Genomic DNA, 20,090 nt, shown 5'->3' with positions numbered 1-20,090 from the left:
ACTCACTTTTGCAGATATCAAGGGTATAATCCTACAAGGAGCTACAGACAGACATGATTAGGAGTAACCTGTCATGCATAGTGAAAAATTTAACTTCAGAAATGTATTTATAAGTTTAAGGGCTTGAATTGCAACTTGGTTATAGCTGAAGAAAACTGGTAGGTATGAACGATGTCTTTAGAGAATAGGAGACAGGAAGACAAGACACACTATACCATAAATACACATTTTATTTTGCTTAAATAGATAATAGAGCAATAGAAAATATTAAAAATGCTAAAAAGTATGGGGTGTGCATACATGTTCTGGCCTGGAGTGTTTGTACACCACATTAGATGGAGTAGCATGTGAGCTGGGAGCAATGTGGTAGGACTTAAAATGTGCCATGTTTGTAAATTGTGTGAAGATTGTGTTTAACTGTTTAGGACTTCAGCTAAATTTATGTATGTGAGAATTCAAGTCATAAGCCTTGGACTGTTGGCTCTGAAGAAATAGGAAAGTGAGGCATTCAGTACACACATTAGCCAAGGAGGGGGGAACTGTAAGAGACAGAAGTGACCTAATTTTTGAGTGTTTAAAAGTCAAAATTTAGTCACATTAGAGAGAAGATACCAGTCATGAAGATTTGGGCATTGTGACACACTCATCAAATCTTCTGCCGAGAAGCTGAGGCAGGGTTTCATGGGTTTGAGGCCAGTCTGTGTTACATGGATAGGCAGTGTCTTTAAGCTTTTAAAAAGGCAGTAAGCAAAACATTCATCTTAAGAGATTTCAAAAGGACAGCAGAATAGTCACCTGTAGAAAGAACTGCTTGAGGTGAGACAGGAGTAGATGTAGAAAATAAGAAACCCAATGAAGGACAGTCCATTCTATCATGTGATTGTTGAAATGTATCTTCTTTTGACTAGATTGTTTGAAGGGAGAGGAAAACAAGATGGGAACAGTTTTGGGAAGGAAAAGGCAGTTGTCAGAGTTAGATATTAAAGGGTCATTCATTCATATATATATATATATATATATATTAACTAAAAATTTCTCATCTGGGATGGCATTGCTCCCTCAAAGAGCCAAAAATCACCTTACAAAATCTCAATACCAGTTATCAGAATCCCTCTTTTAGTTGTTGGTCATGGCTGTCCAAGAGACTCTCAAAGCATTATAGGCTATTGTTTCTGGTTGCCCCCTAGAAGTGGAAAGTATTGCTAAAGATAACTTGTATTTAAGACACAGGTCCAGGGCTGGAGAGATGACTCAGCAGTTATGAGCACTGACTGCTCTTCTGAAGGTCCTGAGTTCAAACCCCAGGAACCACATGGTGGCTCACAACCATCCTTATTGAGATCTGATGCCCTCTTATGGGGTGTCTGAAGACAGCTACAGTGTACTCACATATAATAAATAAATAAATCTTTTAAAAAAGAGTATACCATTAGAAAAAAAAAAAAAAAGACACAGGTGCAGAGGCCCCTGAGCTGGAACTGACCTGAATGCTCCTTCCCTTAGGACTATGTTTTATGTATCAGAACTCACCATGGGAGCTTCCGAAGGAAGAAAGCAATCAATAGTCCTCCCCACTTTGATGCCTATGAGCCACAACAACAACCAATGTGTCACAGTAACTCTAGGGGTGTAATAGTGGCACACATACCTTGCCAGTAACCAACAGCTCTCTAAATGTAATTAAGACTCCACTCATCAAGAGGAAAATCATGCTTGGTGCTGCCAGCCTACACAACTACCTAATACTGGTGAAGTCATGGATCTTGAGGAAAACCTCCAGCTACCACATTACTAAAGTAGCACAACCCCTAACTACATCATAAATGTTTGTACCTCTACTACAGATAAATGTAGTTCTTAACCTTTGTTAAGAAACTTTTGGTTTTCTTTGCAACATCTGGAGAACATTACAAAATACAACCAATCAAAATGTAGAGTTGTGGAGCCCAGCTCCAAAGGATACAGCTGCAAAACACTCTCACACCTCAGGCTCAGGGAATGCTGCAGAAGAGGGAGTGGGAAGATTTTAAGAGCTTGTGGCTGTGACGTGGTCATGTCAGAAGCTACAGTCATAAACTCTTACCGGCATGAATGTCTAAATATGAGCTGAACAAGGACAACGGTAGACGTAGCAGTGGATGGGAGAAAGCCAATGAGGACTAAGCCCTACAGGAAGAGCTTCAGATGACTATGAAAGGCTGAGAGTGGGTGAAGCCTTCCCTAGGGAAGGGCACACCAACTGGTTACCCAATACCAAGTGGTCATCACTGAAAATGTACATACAGGTAACATTGTGAAGATCAAGCTATATACTATATATACTATATATATTATGTACTACATACATATATACGTGTAAAATAATTAAAGAAAAAAAAGGCCATGATTTTGAAAGAGAGCAATGGGGTGATAGATGGGAGGTTTGGAGGGAAGAAAGGGAAGGGAAAATAGTAAAATTGTATTATAATCTCACAAATAAAAATTGAAAAGGTTCTAGAAAAATACCATGTGAAACTTTGAGAGGAAAGAAAAAATATCTCCATAAGCCAGAAAAAATAAATTGGATAAACCACCATGTGGCTTTACAGGGTACACTTGCCTAAATATTAAAGGAATCATTCAATTTTATTTTTAAAATTATTCCAGAAAATAGAAGAAATAGTCCCTCTTGTTATACGTGACTTGGTATAACCTTAGAATAAGACAATATCCAGGAAAACTATAGGTCTATTTTAAGTCAGAAGAAGAAAGAAGAAGAGGAGGAGGAGGAGGAAGAGGAAGAGGCAGCAGCATTAGCAAAGAGTTAGCCAACTGCGTGTCCTATCCTCTGTGGCCAAGTTAAGTGCCACATCCAAGCCCTGCGCAAACGCTGCTTCCTGGGCTCTGCTGGGCGGTTTTGAACCCTTTAAGTGACCGTCCTAGGTCACTGTTGGGGAGGACTGTTCTCGCCCAGTGGGTGCCACCCTGATTTCTTCCCCTCTGTTTCCCTACCTTCTCTGAGGTGAGGGGTTTGATTCTGCCATTTGCTCCCAGCTGTGTGCTCTCATAGCACAGGCTCAGAGCAACAGGCTCAGTCAATCATGGACCGCAGCTTTGAAAACATGAACCCTAAATCAGACTTTTTTATAATAAGATTTATAAATTAATTATCTTAATTTATTTAATTGCAGCAGTGGAAAGTTAACACATACTGTAACTGATAATAGGAAAGGGTGTGATTATCACATGTAATTGTTTTGGTAGATACTGGAAAGTAGAAGTTGATAAAATACAGGCTTCATTTTTTAATGAGGAATCTTGTTAGTGAATAGGAGGGAGGAACAGAAGAAAGCTTTATAGATATCAAATAAAATCCAGAATAATTATTATTACGAGTGAAAATGGGAAGTTTTGCTTTGAAAATTAGATAGTATTTCTGAATAACTGTAACCAAAATTCTTGGGCAACTGTGAGAGAGGAGAGGTTTATTTTTGGCTTGCAGTTTTAGAAGGCTCGAATGGCTGGACATGTGCACGTGGACAGAACATGGTACCAGGAGTGAGTGTGGAACAGGTTGTGTTAGGGAACAGCAACCAGAGACAAGAACGATAGAGTAACTGCCCAGGGTAGGGTGAAGCACACATGGGCATGCTCTCAGTGACTTCTTTCCTCCACCCGCGCCCATCACCTGCCACTTGCCACCTCTCAACAACGCCTTCATGTTCCGAATCCTCAAAGGATTAAGCCATTGCGTGGGCTAGAGCCTTCATGATGTAGTATCTTCACAGACATCCAGTGGTGCACTTTGACCTTACTGTAGTGAGAACCTCATCAGTCTGGTAAGCCTGATGTGGAAGTGAGCAGAGGCTGCAAAGGAAGAAACCGGTCTGTCACAATTCACGGGTGATAGATACAACTGCTTCTGAAGAGAATCCTCAGGTTAGTTTAATAGCTAGCTGCAACAGGTCTACATAAAATATTGTTGGTATGTCTAAATATCTATAACCAATTATAGAAAATGAACATTGTAAATAAAAATATCAAAGCTAGTCTATTTATAGTAGCAGTAGAAAATGTAAGTATAACTGTGATAGAGAATATTAAACACCCATACATGAGAAATTATTACACTTAACAAGACACAAGTGCATAGAGAACAGGAAGGCTCAACATTATGCTACCTGTTTGCCAAACGTGGCTTCAGTTTTCATAGGCCAGCAAAGCTGAGCCAAGAGCCACGGTCAGCTGCTGATCTGGAACAGGTGTTACGTCTGAATTTATCATAAAGTTGAAATAATGAAGGCACTGTCAGTGCGGGAGGAGATTGGGGGTGGGGGAGCCGGGAGAGGAGCAGAGGTACTGCTGCTTACAGGCCTGTAGATAATACCAGACAAAAGAAGGGATAAAGAAGGATGCTATGAAGTAAGTTTATCCTTGTGGCAAAGAATGAGACTACTAGTACAGCTGAGGAGGAGTGCACTGGCCTAGGATGTGTGAGGTGCTAGGTTTAAGTCTCAGCATTCCCCCAAAAGAAAAAAAAATGTAGGGAGGAAAAATAGTAGATGTGTGTGTGTGTGTGTGTGTGTGTGTGTGTGTCTGTGCACAGAAAAGCCAAAGGAGGATCCTAGTTGATATCTTATTCTATCTTTCTCTGTCTTGTTCCTTTGAAGCAGGGTTACTCACTGAACCAAGGCCCGAGGCCTGAACCATTGTTAGCCCGAGGGATGTCCTGTCTATATCTCTTACAGCTCTGGGTTGCAGGCATATAGGCATACATACCTAGTTTTTATATGGGTCCCGAGGAGTTGAGCTCAGGTCCTAATGTATGCACAGCAAGGACTTTTACCACTGAGCTGTCCCTCTAACCTCTATAGGAATGTTTTTACCAGCAGAAATCTTAACAGAAATCCAGAAATAATTCTAGGTATCCACTAACAGGTAAGCATCAATTTAGGTTTTTCATAAAATGAATTATTAAGTAGTAGTGAAAAATAAATGATTTTTAAGACATAAGATTTTGAAGTGTTGAAGTCTCAGGAAATAGCTTAACAGTTGATGCTACTTGCATAAAGATATTTGAGAAAAATGAAACACTACATTATTGACACATCTGTAGAGTTTTAAAGACATTTTTTTTAATGAGATAAAAGTTTTTACTGAGACTTGTTGGTCAGGAATTAGCGTTACCGTCCTGGAGGTGTAGAACATTTAGAACAGGAGGACATTGTACTATGCTATAGATGAGGGTCTTGCTCAGCCATCATCAGGAAAGCTTCCCCCAGGTGGCAGGTGAGAACAAATACAGAGACCTGCAGCCAGACTATGCAGAGTGAGGGGATTTGTCACACTCAGTTCTAAACAGGAAGTCTTGATCAGATCCCTCCCCTCAGGGCTCAGGGAACCCTGCACTTTAAAGAGGAGTCACAAAGAGTGCCAGAGCCAGAGGGAATGGAGGGCACCCAGAAAACAAGATGCTCTTAGGTGAACTCACAGAGACCAAAGTAGCATGCATAGAGCCTGCCTGGGTCTGCACCAGGTCCTCTGCATAGACACTATGGCTTCTGGTTTCATGTTCTTATGGGATTCCCAAGTGTTGGAATGACTGGGTCTCTGATTCTCGAGCCTGTCACTGGGCACTTTTCCTTCTGTCTGCTTGTTTTGTTCAATTCTGATATGTTAGTTTTTGTTTCATCTTACTATATTTTAAAAATGCTCAGGAAAGCAAACAAACAAATAAAACATAGATGAGGAAGTCATAGGCCCTAGAAGGAGAACTCGCTGATTGTAGCTAAGTTGTCAGGGTGCCAACGGTTCTTTCTAAATACTTGTGTTTAAGCCAGTAGACATGCTACTCTCAATCATAATCAAAGGTGTTCCTTGTGTAAAGAGCGGTCATGAACAGAGAGATGCTTGAGGTACTGAGAATATTTGGTGGCTATTATAGCAGACATTTATGCATCCCTAAGGCTCAAGGAACACCACAGAAGAGGGGACAGAAGAGCAAGAAGAATGGAAGCAGGACAGTGCACTAGGCGTGTCACAGCTAACAGTCATGACCCCACAGCAGCTGTGGCCTGCAGGACTGGGCCTGCCAGTCTTCAATCATAGACTAGAGGAGGGGATCCTTGGGGCCCTAAGCTTCCTGCATGAACTATTGGTTACTGATGGATTCTAGGGGAGGGGCTAACATCGTTTTCAGTTGTGAACCAACTCATGAGGCCACCAGGCTCCAATGGACAGGTCCAAAACCATGGTCACATAGACAGCCCTGATTAAGTTCAGTGGCTCACAAATCCAAAGGACATGAATCCGGGACAGGGGCTTGTACGGAGGAGGGAGGATGAAAGTGGTTGTGGGCAGCTCAAGGGTGTGGGAAGTGAGAGTAATCAAAATGCATTGTGCATGAGTGAGATTGTTAAATGACACATTTAACAAAAAATGAAATAGAGGGGTAAAGAGATAGCTCAGCTGTTGGCACTTAGTGCTCTTCCAGAGGAACACAGTTCAAGTCTCAGTGCCTGTGTCAGGCAGCTTAGGAGTGCCTGTAACTCTAAAACCCTCTTCTGGCTTCCAAAGGCACATGCATGCATGTGTACAGACATATGAAAATGAAATACATCTTTAAAAATAAATAAAATAAAAATTGAATATATTTTCCACTGATAATTTCAAAGTCTAGTATGTGTAGTTTTCCAGGTAAAAGAAAAATTTGTTTTGGTACAAGATAAAAGCAGTAAGTTTGATTGTGGGTTACCTTGGTCTGTTACTAGGGAAATACAGAGAGCTGTTAGAAGGTGGATTTCTTCTTCAGGTACACCTGATTATTCATTCCTATAAACCTCTAGTTGATAGTAGCTTGTAGTTTTGCATTAAAATGTTCACACTGTAAAATGTTCCATTGCTAGGAATAAGAAAGGAAGGGTTAGTTGTGATTGTATAAAACAAGAAGGATCTAGTGTTGTTTTTGTTTAATATGTATGTACTGGCTGGTTTTGTGTGCCAACTTGACACAGGCTGGAGTTTTCACAGAGAAGGGAGCTTCAGTTGGGGAAGTGCCTCCATGAGATCCAGCTGTGGGGCATTTTCTCAATTAGTGATCAAGGGGGGAGGGCCCTTTGTGGATGGTGTCATCCCTGGGCTGGAAGTCTTGGGTTCTATAAGAGAGCAGGCTGAACAAGCCAGGGGAAGCAAGCCAGTAAAGAACATCCCTCCATGGATGGCCTCTGCATCAGCTCCTGCTTCCTGACCTGCTTGAGTTCCAGTCCTGACTTCCTATGGTGATCAACAGCAATGTGGAAGTAAGCTGAATACACCCTTTCCTCCCCAACTTGCTTTGTGGTCATGATGTTTGTGCAGGAATAGAAACCCTGACTGAGACAATGTATGTGCACTGAAAAATCCTACAGGTAAGCAGATGACATCTCATGTTCTGAAAGCAGATATGAACAGCATATCAGACCATGAAATAGATGTGAAAGTTAAAAGATGTAGTTGAATATCTCACACAGATGTGTGAAAGGAAGGACAATTTGGAGATAGTTCTGGGCTGATACCAGAAGTATGAGGTCTGAGGCTCTCAGAAACTTCTGGAGTCTTCCCAGTTGCTTCAGGGGCCTGGAATGCTAGGCATAGGAGGAAGGCAGAACTCCAGGGGTTGGGGAAATTGAGTAAATAAGTGAGTTTCATGAGGCGCTCAAGCCTGTTATGTATCTCTGTGTGAGGGACTTGTACTTTTGACAGGTGCCTGTCATCTCTTCTCAGATGCCAGAATCATGGCTTTGTAGAAAGGCAGCACCTGGCTGTGAGACAACACTTTATTCACATGGGCAGAATGTGGCTTATAAAAAAGCCCACATTAGGTGTGGGGAAACTGCTAGTTGAGGTCAAAGTCTACCATTGACTGGATAGCTTTCTGGACTGTCTTCACTGGAAGGGTTTCCCCCTCTTACCTTGTGTGGGAAGTTCAAAGCCCCTTACCTACACACTTCTACATGTAGAATGTCCAGTAGCCTTACAGGCTAAATTATAGGTTCAACTTCCTTTTTCCTGATAAGAATTCATTCAGCTAGCACCTTAGATTCCTGAAATGCTTCCCCATGCTAATGAGGCATTTTATTTCCGTACCCAAAGCCTTCAGCCAATGACCTTTGTTCATTCTGGACATTCCTACCTCCAACACCCCAAGTTATATAAGCCATGAATTACTCCAGGTTAAGTTGATTTGCACCCCTCCCCCACCCCCGTCATCTCTGCTCCATTTGTCCTTGACCAATATCAGCTGATGATTCCCAAGGGCAGGGAGAGTCCATCAACTGAACGTGATCACCACTGTAGCAGGGTCTGGAATCAGCACTGAACTACACTGACACAGGCTAAAGCCCTTTTAATGTGATATGTTCGTGTATCCAGAACCCCTATTAGGTGGCCTTAGTTTTTACAGTATGGTTTTGGGACCCACAGACTTCCCAAGACTGTTTCAGGGAAATGAAACGTCAAAGTTGTCCTCCTGAGAGTATTCTGATGATTTGATGCTAAAAATATTTGCACTGATGCTAAAAAGTGCTGAGGTCAGCACACAAAGCTGGGATACTGAGCAGTGTTGGTCATCACACCACCAAGCAGTGTGTTGATGAAGCTGTAGAAATTACCAGTTACACTTCATCTTAGTTGTTGAGTCCTTGTTTGTTTGTTTTTTTCTATTAAATCTCTAATATAGAATAAATGATTTTTTTAAAAATGGGGAATCTGTTTATTGTAGAAAACTAGAGGCTGTATGTATAAATATTGGACTGTTTCAGAATAAAACAGGTTACCTACTTCTAGATTGTGTAATTCAAGTTGATTTTTCATTGTTGTTAACTCACTAAAATGTTCCCAAATATCCCTTGGCTACTTAATGGGAACTGAGGGAATTCCTCTGTATAGAGTATTCTAAGAAGTAATTTCAAAGAGAATCACCAAGTTTTCTCTCTACAAAATAAAGTTGACAGTTTGATGCAATTTAATAATTTAACTTCAACCTAAAACCTGGCTTAGTATTTTCATTTTTCATGGTTTTGTAACCATGTTGCTTACAGGGATCACTCATTTACATAGAGATATTGCAAACACCTTACATGTTGCCTGAAGGCAGTGTGCTCATTGCCTCCAATGTTTTCTCGAGAAAGCTGGCGTCATCATCACCATCTTTTGGAACAGCCTTGAAGCTTTGCATCCCAGCTGAGCTTACAAACACTACTGCACCCACAAACTCTCTGTGATTCAGAAGTCTACGCATCTCTGCTATAACTAGGAAAATAATTCTAAATTAAACAAGCTGATATTTTCAGCGCTTAGAGAAACTCAATGGCTGAGGTGTATCTCAGAGGAAGGTGCTACCAGCACCTCTATTTATAGCCTTGGGTCCTGTCCCCAAAACTGAAAAAAGAAAAAAGCATCAGGTCCAGGCACAAGTGCCAAGGACAAGTCGCAGGAGCTGAATGGATGCAGTCACTTTTTAAAAAAATTTTTTTAATTTATTTTTTATTAGATATTTTCTTTATTTACATGTCATATGATATCTCCTTTCCCAGTTTCCCCTCTGAAAAAAAATTAAAAAATAAAATAAAATAAAAATAAAAACAAAAACAAAACCCCATTCCATTGCCCCTCCCCCTGCTTCCCACCCCACCCTCTCTTGCTTCCTGGCCCTGGCATTCCCCTACACTGGGGCAAAGAACCTTTACAGGGCCAAGGGCCTCTCCTCCCATTGATGACCGACTTGGCCATCCTCGATGCAGTAACTCTTGAAAACTCTGATGTATATTTGACTAAGTTCCTTTCTTGCAAATAAGTGGGTTTTGTTCCCTTCCATGATAGCACTGTAATACATAAATAAACTGCTATTTTGGGAGACAGAGTTATTTTCATTAAATTGCAAGCCTTGCCTTTTAATTCCTCCATTAATAGAAATTGTGAGTAACTGCAAGCTTTTTAAGTCTTATGGTTTAATAATTTTTATTTATTATTAAATATTGCTAGCAATGTAAATTGTACTTCTGTATTGCTAGCAGTATTAAGGGAAGTGTAAGTTTTTTTCCCCCTGTGCCTTGATTTATGACAGCAAATGGATTGCTTGTTTATGGCTCCTGCATAGCTGGTTTAAAAACAACATTTCTACCTATAGTTTCTTAGTATTGACAAGTGGTATTTTTAATATATTGTTAAGTTTAAATGAAAGTACAATAAAAATGCCAGTGCTTCAGAACTAAAGGATAAATTACACGCTGTTAACTGCTTCATCCTGCCTTGTAGCTCCTGTGTAGGGATCTAGGCAGGCATGGGTGTGGGGTCACTCTCTTGAATTTTAGGGCAGGCATAGGTAGAGAATTGTTATGTCAAACAGAGAAGTTGTTGTATTAATAGTGAGAGGACAAGGGAAATTCTTCCCCTTGGGAAATGAGAGAAGAACTGTACCTCTTCTGCAAAATGGTAGGAAGAAAAGATTCTGCTGTAGGACTTAACCACAGACCATGTAACCACAGGTTACACGGGATTTAACCACAGACCATGTAACCACAGGTTACATGGGATTTGATGGGTTTTTATCTACCAAATGTGGCAGTTTTACACTGTGTAAGCAGCAGAATTGGTTGTTGGAGTTAGAGGGTCAGTGATCAGAAGCTAATTAGAGCTTTTTCCCAGTGGGTCTATTACTAACATTGGAGGCCTTTGTAGGAAACCCCATAAAATGCCCAGCTTGATAGAGATAAATGAACTGGAAGTGTATAGGGAAGTACTAGAATTAATAGTATTGGTTTCCTGTTGGATTCAGATCTCTAGGCCATGTCAGAGAATGAAGCCTGGCATCAAGGGTTATCACAAAAACAGAGTGAATGTTGGCTCAACAGATCACCATAGAGTCCATATAAAAGTTGCATCTATTTTTAAATTTATTTTTATTTGGACTTGTTTTTTAGACACAGGATCTCCCCTCTATACCTTAGTAAACCTCCTGAGTAAGCCCCCAACTGAGGTATGGGCAGGTTCCACTGTGCCCAACTATATACCATTAAAATGTAATAACAACTTATTTTTAAACTGTGTGTGTGTGTGTGTGTGTGTGTGTGTGTGTGTGTGTCTATGTGCCTGTGAGTGTGGGTGCCTTTGGAGGCCATCAGGGTCAGGCTTCCCTAAGAGCTAGAGTAACTACAGAACGTAAGGTAACAGTGTGGTTGCTGGGAACCAAACCTGGGTGTTCTGCAAGAGCAGTTGGTGCTCTTAACCACTGAACAGTCTCTTGAGCCCCTGGTATTTAGCTATATTCAAACAATCCCCATATGTCAAGGCCACTGTACTATTTAAGACAACCTCTCAATCCATCTAATATGTTGTCAGGGCTGACCGTTTGGCATTGGATAGCCAGTCGGTGTTCTCTTCTCTGGCTAAGGCTACTCTCTGGCTGTCAGCATTCCTTAGCTATCTGTAGTTCTTTGTGTAGGATTTAGGCATTGCAAGCCCCAACCCAAGTCCACATTAGTTTGTCCATTGGTGCCATCCTTCTTCAGAAACGTCAAAATCTAATCACGAAGTCTTACCAACATGATTGCTTAACATCTCCTGAGCAAGAGTCACTGTTTTTTAATAACTAGGAACCAGGTGAAAGATCACAGGTATAGTTTATTTAATGTCTTGCAGATGAGTGTGGTCAGTGCCCCTCCTCCCAGTTTAAAGGCCTTGTACACTCATGGAGGAGTTTGGTTTCAGTGATGCAATTATAGCTGTGCAAACAGCTGTTTGCTGGTTAAAAAACTTCATTTCACAAACTTAATATGACACTAACATCAGACATTAACACCAGATTCTCTTACTAAAACTGAACATTTACTTTCAAAATGTAGCCAATTGAAAATGACTGTAAGTTTCTTTTAAAAAAATTTGTTGCATATAGAAACGAACATTTTTTTTTTTTTTTTTTTTTTTTTTTTTTTTTTTTTTTTTTTTTTGGTTTTGCTTTGTTTGTTTGAAACAGTTTGGTTGTCCTCAAATACCTTGTATAGCTGAAGATGACCTTGAACTTCTGATTCCTACTAAATGCTGGGATTAAAGATGTACCTCCTAAGTGTGAGCCTCCATTTACTCTAGCAGGGAAGCATTCTGAAAAATGACTGTAGTAAAGCTAGACATTTTTTATAATAGTCCAGGTTAGTGTCCTGTACTTGGGTATGACTGAGCAGCCTACTGTTAGCTTAATTATTTTCAAATCACAATTTTATGGCTTGCCAAAAATTATTTCATTTCTTACATTCTTTACAATTTATGATAAGTAACTTAAAGGCTCTGAGATATTAAATAAACAGAATTACTCTGCTCATTCTGGTAATGCCATAACCGTCACAAGCCTCCCCCTGATTTCCTACCTTCTCTACCAGATTGCCAAAAGTAATCTGATCTATCTGCTCTCAGCAGGAGTGTCTGCCTAATCAAAATAAAGTCTGTCCTGCAGATTCTTACAAAGGGTTGGCTAGCTTTGACTATAGTTAATGCGATGGTGACACACTTTTTCAAAGACAGCAGAGGATGGTTTTCTTTTTCTTTTCAATAATTTATTTTTTATTCACTTTACACCCCTATCACAACCCCCTTTCCTCTTTCCTCCCAGTCTGACCCTTTCAAGTCTCTCCCGCCTCCCATTGCACCCTCCCCTTCTCCTCAGAGAAGTAGGATTCCCCCCTTAGGTACCACCCAACTCTGGGACATCTAGTCCCAGCAGGACTAGCACAGAGGCTCAACTGTAAGTAAGGGTAGGCTAATGTGAGTTCTCAAGTATTTTAAATGCTAAGGAAGAAACATAAATAAGGATGGTAATGTCACACAGTGGTCAAATAAGGGTTGACTTGCTGTCCTACAATGCATTTTAAAGATTTTAAAGATTATATTATTTTAATTATGTCTGTACATGTGGATATATATGTATATGTGGGTATGTGTGTGTGCTGAGGCCATGGGGGCAGAGGTGTTGGAGCGGGAGTTACAGGTCAGATGCCTGATATGAGTGCTGGGATTTCAACTTGAGTGCCTGTACAAGAGCATCATGCACTCGTACCCACTGGGCCATATCTCTAGCCCAGATATTTTTAAAGAAACTCAATTTGCCTAATATTGCTTTAAAATATATTCTTGCTTGTGTTTCTTAGGTCATGATCGAACATGAAAAGGGTTATTTTTACTTTTTAATATTATTTACCTGTTTTAGAGACCTGATTCTGGTCACAATAGTCCAAGTATTTAAGTATCTGATGATTTGCCAGCAGGTGAACTTATATTACTCTTTTACAGCATGGGGCATGATGTTATTTAACCTAAATAGTGATGATGTTTATAGTCAAGCAAAATCCCTTAATTTCTTTGAGCTTTGAATTTGGGAAGTGACAGTAATTGGGTGGGGGGTGGGTAACAAATCAAGTTGTCAGAACAACATACTGGGTAAGGTGCATGTGTGCCTGGCGTTAGCAGCTCCCAGAGCCTGTTTTCCCCGTTTGCAGCTCCTGTAGACCCACCTGTCAGACCGGGGCTGCTATGTACTGCTTTGCATTGTTCATAATTGATGGGACTTCTTGTTATTGTTTTGTTTAGTTTTGTTTGTCGTTTTGTTGTTGTTTTGTGGAAGCATAAGATACAAAGGATACTTGTAATCTTGAGGCAGTGCAGCTTTCAAACAGTCAGTTCTGTTTAGGATGAGAAACAAAGACTTAGTGTTTTTATGTGTTCTGTCTGAAGATGGTTTTGCCATTTGATCCTTGGTAGTAATTGATGGATTGCATACACATGTCTGCCATCTTGAGGTTGATTCGAACACATGACTTGAAGGTGATTAAGAGACCTGATTCTGTTCACAGTAGTGAAAGTGTTTAAGTATCTGTGATACTTTGCCAGCAGGTGAACTCATACTGGTTTCATTTTCTTCCAGATTCACGAAAAACTTCACTACTATGAGAAGCAGAGCCCATTACCCATTCTCCATGGAGCAGCAGCGTTGGCTGATGATGTGAGTGTACCTTTCTAGGTTTGCAGGATGTATCATCCATGGCCCTTCCCCAAGTGGGACCCACCCCATTGCAGACATATGTGTGCAATCCTTTGAATGAAAACTAGAAGAAGTTGCAAGTGTTTCTCAAGTCCCTGTCATCACCACGCTTGTGCTTTTTCTAAAATTGTGCGTAGAGGTACCCTGGTATTATGCACAACTATGTGTCTATGTAATAGAAATTGTAGGCTTTAAATTCTGTGAAGAGAATTTAACTTGCCTGGCATCAGTTTTCTGTGAAAGTCACATAACAGGAATGCTTTGGAGAAATAAAGACAAATGAGATAGCTACATTGCTGACAGTACCAAAAATGACAGATACTAGGATAGAAATTGGGTATATTAAATCCATAAAAGGCAAGATTGTTTTTAAAATGAATTATAGAGTATAGTAATGATTTATGGATATTAGACCATTCCAAATTACCTTTATAACCAAAAATAAATTTAAGAAGCATTTGGCATTGATGGAGTAGTTAATTTCCTGTCTCTATAATTTTATTTTAAGCCTTTGGAAGGGGAACTCACTCGCTGATTCCCACTGTTAACTCTCAGACTCAAATTAATAGAGAATCCACCTGGATAAACTGTAAGGGCACGGAGCTCAACAACGAATAGGTTGATGTGTGTAGTGTTGCTTTCCCGTGGGGCTGTTGATGCCATAAAGCAAACCATAACTCAGTGTTGTAGAGTGTCAGAGCCCCAATCAAATAAACAAGTCAACTGTCTTCCAAAGTTGACTTTATATTCTAACATATAAGATAAAGACCTTCGGACGAACAACCAAGCTGTAGTTGATTGGTTCTCAGGCACATCCCTTTTGTGTTCTCTGTGGACATGAGTGTGTTTTAACACATGTCCACAAAGAAGCATACTTGTGCAGCAAAGGTGAATAAAGGTGTAAAGATAGCCCTGTAAGTTGCTGCAGTTGCAATTTATAAGAGCCTTAAAAACCAGCATTAAAACACAGACCCCAGAGAGGTTTTAGAAATGTTTATGTGGGAACTAATGACCCCCTTCCAAGCAAATTAAAAAAAAATTTCCTTTAAAGATTTACTTTTGTGTGTGTGTGTGTGTGTGTGTGTACTGGAAGAGGGTGTTGAAGCTGCAGTTACAAGCAGTTGTGTGCTGCCTAATGTGGGTGCTGGGAACCAAACTCAGGTGTCTTAGAAAAACAATAGACATTCTTCACTCCTGAGCCATCTCTTCAACCCCCAATTTTGCTTTTGATTGTTTAAAAAACAAACAAACAAACAAAAAGAATTTAAGTCAGGGAATATCACTTAGTGTGAGAGTATGCCCCAACTATGTGACACATGGGTTCAAGGTTCAGAAGCTCCACAAATAAACACATTAGAATCTGTGTAGTTATGATAAACCATGGGGTTTAATTTACTACAATGGTGTATTTAAATGTTAAAACACATGTATGCAGTGAGTGAAGAGCTATCTGTGTAGGTTAAAATTTGTATCTTAATAAAATGAAGGCAGATTTGAGGTGTCATTGACGAATCTATCAATTTTCTCTGATTTTTGCCTTCTGTGTCTATTGTACCTTTACAGAAAGATCCTCTTCCTTAGATAAGAGCCACTTTGTCCTGCCAGAACATACATATACACACATATGTATACCGATAACACCATATATTACATAATTCTAATCCCTTTTTAACTGTTTGGATTGTGTGTGTGGGGGGGTGTGTGTGGGTGTGTTCTAATCTAAAATTGACTAGACATCTTGCTAGGAAGTCCTTTTTTTTTTTTTTTTTTTTTTTTTTTTTTTTTTTTTTTTTTTTTTACATTTACCTTGTTTATAGTTAGCAAATAGGGATTGTGTATATTATGGGATGTAGTTAGTACCCATGCACACACATGCATATTTCATAAGAATCAACTCAAGGCAGTTAGTTTGTCTCCCACCTTAACATATTTCTTTGCAAGTGAGAACATTCCATATTTTTTAGTGTAGAACACGAGTGATGACAAAGTTCCACGTCTTTTCTTTTGAACTAACACCTCGGCATGCTTGATAGTTACAATGAAATGCCTCTGGCGTTTCGGGTACCAGAGTAGTTGTTGACTAGTTCTGGGTTCATGATGAACTTGTCTCCTATTTAATAGACTTTGTAGACTGTGTACAGAATCATTATAAAAACTACAGGCCATTAACCTTGTTAGGAGCATTCAAGGTCTTTTTACCCCAGCTCTGAACAGCACAGCTACTGTGGGTTTCTGGAAGCCCTGAGAGTTTCTCCACCTCATCTGGGAGCTCTCTCTCTCTCTCTCTCTCTCTCTCTCTCTCTCTCTCTCTCTCTCTCTCTCTCTCTCTCTCTCTTTTGTACACTGTCAAAGTTGATGCAGTCCTTTTTACAAATGGCCCTTTGTCTGAATGCAGAAGACCATTCCTGGAGATGAAGTGCTGGGATTTGCCCTCCTGGCAGTAAATCAGAAGGTAAATTGGCTGATGGGATTACTCTAGTTGCACTCAGCCTGGCCTGGAAAGAAGAGCAGATTGATGGCCTGCTTCATTCTGTGCCGACTTATCCTGGAGCTCTGGAAAGCAAACTTTTAGTCGTGACTCTGTGTACCTCATGGCACTCTGGGAACTGGTACTCATGTTGATTAATCTCCCTTGCAGCTGGCTGAAGAGCTACAGAACAAGCCAGCAAACAGTGAGATCAGAGAGCTGTTGCAACTGCTGTCAAAACCCAATGTCAAGGTGAGAACACGAAGCGGCTGTGGTGTATGTCTTATCAGAGGCGCTTAAGGGGTCTGTGGCAAGTTGCTTCATGGCTTCATGCTTCCACCTTCATGTGCAACAGTGTAGGATTGTAATGGCGAGCCACAGTCAGAGTTGACAAGTGTGATTTGCTTTGAAAGTCGGGTTTTCATTGACATGGTGAATTCATTTGATCTAGTGGGTGCAGGACAGAGGCCCAGTGTATATTTTGGCATGGATTGTTCTTCATGGCTAATTGATAATAGTTTATTATAGGAGGATGATTTTAGCCTCTCTGTTCCTCCTCACTTAGTGTCCCTACTTCCTGTCCTTCATACTGATTCATGTTTCAGGATCCCATTCCATGTTACAGAGTGGAACAGTTCTCAAATATAAACTTGCAGGATATTGTAGCCAGACTTTGGTTCTCTTGTTTTCACTCTGTCCTGATTTGATCACTTATCTTTCCTCCAGATGGGATGTAGCTAGAGAAGGTGATTCCTAGTCTTCCCCCGCAGTCTGAGGTCATGAATTTACAGAATTTGATTGTGTCAAGTCCTGTGATGCAAACATTTGGAGCAGACACTGCTGCCATTATGTATAAATTACTATCTCGTCTGAATCCCATAATTTAACAAAGGGTTATTTTATGATGGTTATTGATAATCATAGGATATTGGGTGGGATTTATTTTTAAATATTATTTTATTCCTTGAGAATTTCATAACATTAATTCTGATCATGTTGATTGCCTACCACTAACTCCTCCAAGGTGAAAAACCTGATTCTACCCTCTGGGAGAAATGTCTCTTGGGGCCATGCTATATTTGCTCTTAAATTTACATTTAGTTTTAAAAAGACAATGATGAATCAGAGTGAAAGGAAAATATCTATAAACTATGATGTCTAATCCCTAGAGAAAATTTATGAGCACATGCCTGCAATGAGTAAGTGCACCATGAGGCTAACTGATTTGTAGTGGTTGAGGAGGTTACATTTTAATTCCAAAGCCGGACAAGATTGGAGAAAATGTTGCTTGGTATTAATGTGCTTTGCGAAGGAGATTGGAGTCAGACAATGCTCTGAAGATTGCTTCATTTGGTTTTATACTGCCTATTGTTAATTACCATCAGCCATGCCAGGGTGAGGTGAGCTGCGAGAAGCCAGTTAAATTCCTTAGTAAAACTATTGTCTGGTGCAAAGGTACTAAGTTGAAAGTAGTGTTTCAGATGAAAAATAAAAATTTTGATATTCTGTCCAATACTGTTTAAAGGGCAATTAGCTAACAATATAGACATTATTCTGGCTAGAAAATGACATTTGTTTTAAGAGTCAAGTGTTACCAATGGCATTGTGACATCAGTTACATAAAGCTTCATGCGGAAAATATGTTAGTGGATGATCTCTTTAGTTTTTATGTTTCTATAGCAGCATGACCAAAACCTGGATGCAGGTTAGCATGAAAAGTTGCATGTTCAAGAAATGCACATGGAGAGTAACTGGGAGCCAGACACAGTATCAGTGAGTGAGCTTGCTCTGTGGCCAGTCATTCTTGTGGCAAGAATATCTTTCTTTCGTGGTATTAATATTTAACATTGGTCTTGAAGCAATCTACATAGCTACCACCTCTTGAATGTTACTTTTAAAGATAATTCTTTTTAAAAGATTATCTTTAAAATAATTTTAGGTTTGTAAGAATGTAACCACTTGGTTATAAATCCTGGGAATCAAGATAAGTAGACTGTATGTAGTATCTGCATATGCAGTTCTGACGCAATGTAAACTCTTCTTAAAATTTCAGTGGATAAAGGAAATTCCTTAATTTTAGACGGCTGTTCTGTTTGAATTACTTCATTGACGGTACTGCGGAGAGACCTAAGATGTACTCCAGATACACCAAGGTTTTCTTTTCCCCCATGCACATCAAGATTTGTTCAATCAAATACATGGTCACTATAGAATAACAATATTTAGACCTCACAGGTCTGTCACCTTTTTTTGGGGGGGGCAGTTTTATAGCTTATATTTAGTAACTTGCAAACAAAATAAGATAGATTTTCATCTATTCTTTCTTAGATGTCTATTCAATGACTGTTTTGTGCCAGATTCTCTGGATATAACTTGTAAAGGATCCATTTGAATAATGACAGTGGTAGGAAATGCCAGTTTGGCTTGGAAGCAGTAAGGGAAATAAATCATTGAGGAAGTGGCTTTGGGTATGAGATAGACAGAAGAGGGCAGAGATGTCCATAGTAGGTTAGGGTGGAGGGTGAAGAGTGAATACCTTGGGTAAAGTTGAATGGTACATGAAATCCTAAGAGGTTGTAAAGCATGGAGCTGAGCTTCCCCAGTGTGGCCTGCAGTTCCAGTGCTGTTGTCAATGCTCTTTCTTGTACTTTCCATGGCTACTCTATCAAGGAGGTGAACAGTAAGACTAGCCTAGCTGTAAGCATTTGAAGAAATTTAGATTTTATTTTGAGTGCAGGGGGGAGTCCATGGCAAGGATTTAAGTAGAAAAGTGACGGGCACTCTCCTTCTGTGGAGTGCCCTACCGAAGAGGAGAGCCAGCTGTGAGTCTGCTGGAAGGACTCGGGGACAACATGCTTGTGGCCCTGGTTGAGGTGGGCCATGGGTCATGTTTAAGGCATAATTTAGCACATATTGTTGGGATGAATGCATAATCAGAGGCAAAAAAATAAGAAAAATCCATATTACAATGAATTTCAAATAGATTCAAGGTATATATAATGTATCGCAAAAATATTAGTGTGGTTAGAGGTGTAGTTCAATAAAAGAGCATTTGCCTAGTGTCTTTGAGACCTGAGAGGTGATGCCTAAAAACAGATACACACACACACACACACACACACACACAAAACACACACACAAGTAGTTTTTAAAACATAATGAATACATTATGCAAATGGATTAGATATTTATTCTTAGTAAAATAGAAGTGTTGCTAATTGCTTACCTCTGTCTGTAAGCACTGTGCTTACAGCATGGGAAATTTTAAGTAACTTGAAGTCAATAAAAACTATTCAGTGTTGGGAATTTTTATTCTTTTGTAGTACTTTTGTAAGCCTTCTTTTTGTGTCCGTGTGCGTGTGCGTGTGCGTGTGCGTGTGCGTGTGCGTGTGTGTGTGTGTATACTTGTATGTGCATGCTCATGTGTATGAAGGTCCAAATTATCTCAGGGCTTTGTAGATCATGCTAACTGACTCCTGGTCCCACCATCGGACCAGGAGTAATTAGACACCATCGGACTGCTGTAATTAGACACCCACCAATCTGTCTAGTTTACTTGGGTTCTCAGGAGTCACATTG

The 20,090-nt window shown here is 40.0% G+C and overlaps 1 protein-coding gene across 3 annotated transcripts in view; it reads left to right on the top strand.

Moving 5' to 3' along the window:
• The window catches only part of Mpp7 (membrane palmitoylated protein 7), a 261,478-nt gene that overhangs the window by 148,168 nt on the left and 93,220 nt on the right, over window positions 1–20,090 (top strand). For all 3 annotated transcript variants that reach the window (XM_031364935.1, XM_031364936.1, XM_031364937.1), the window contains exons 4-5: window positions 13,928–14,005; window positions 16,683–16,763. In XM_031364935.1, coding sequence (XP_031220795.1) covers window positions 13,928–14,005; window positions 16,683–16,763 — 159 coding nt within the window. The remainder of the gene's footprint in view (window positions 1–13,927; window positions 14,006–16,682; window positions 16,764–20,090) is intronic.

Source organism: Mastomys coucha, unplaced genomic scaffold (assembly GCF_008632895.1).
Source record: "Mastomys coucha isolate ucsf_1 unplaced genomic scaffold, UCSF_Mcou_1 pScaffold13, whole genome shotgun sequence".
Lineage (NCBI taxonomy): Eukaryota > Metazoa > Chordata > Mammalia > Rodentia > Muridae > Mastomys > Mastomys coucha.
This window is presented reverse-complemented; position numbering and strand designations above follow the sequence as displayed.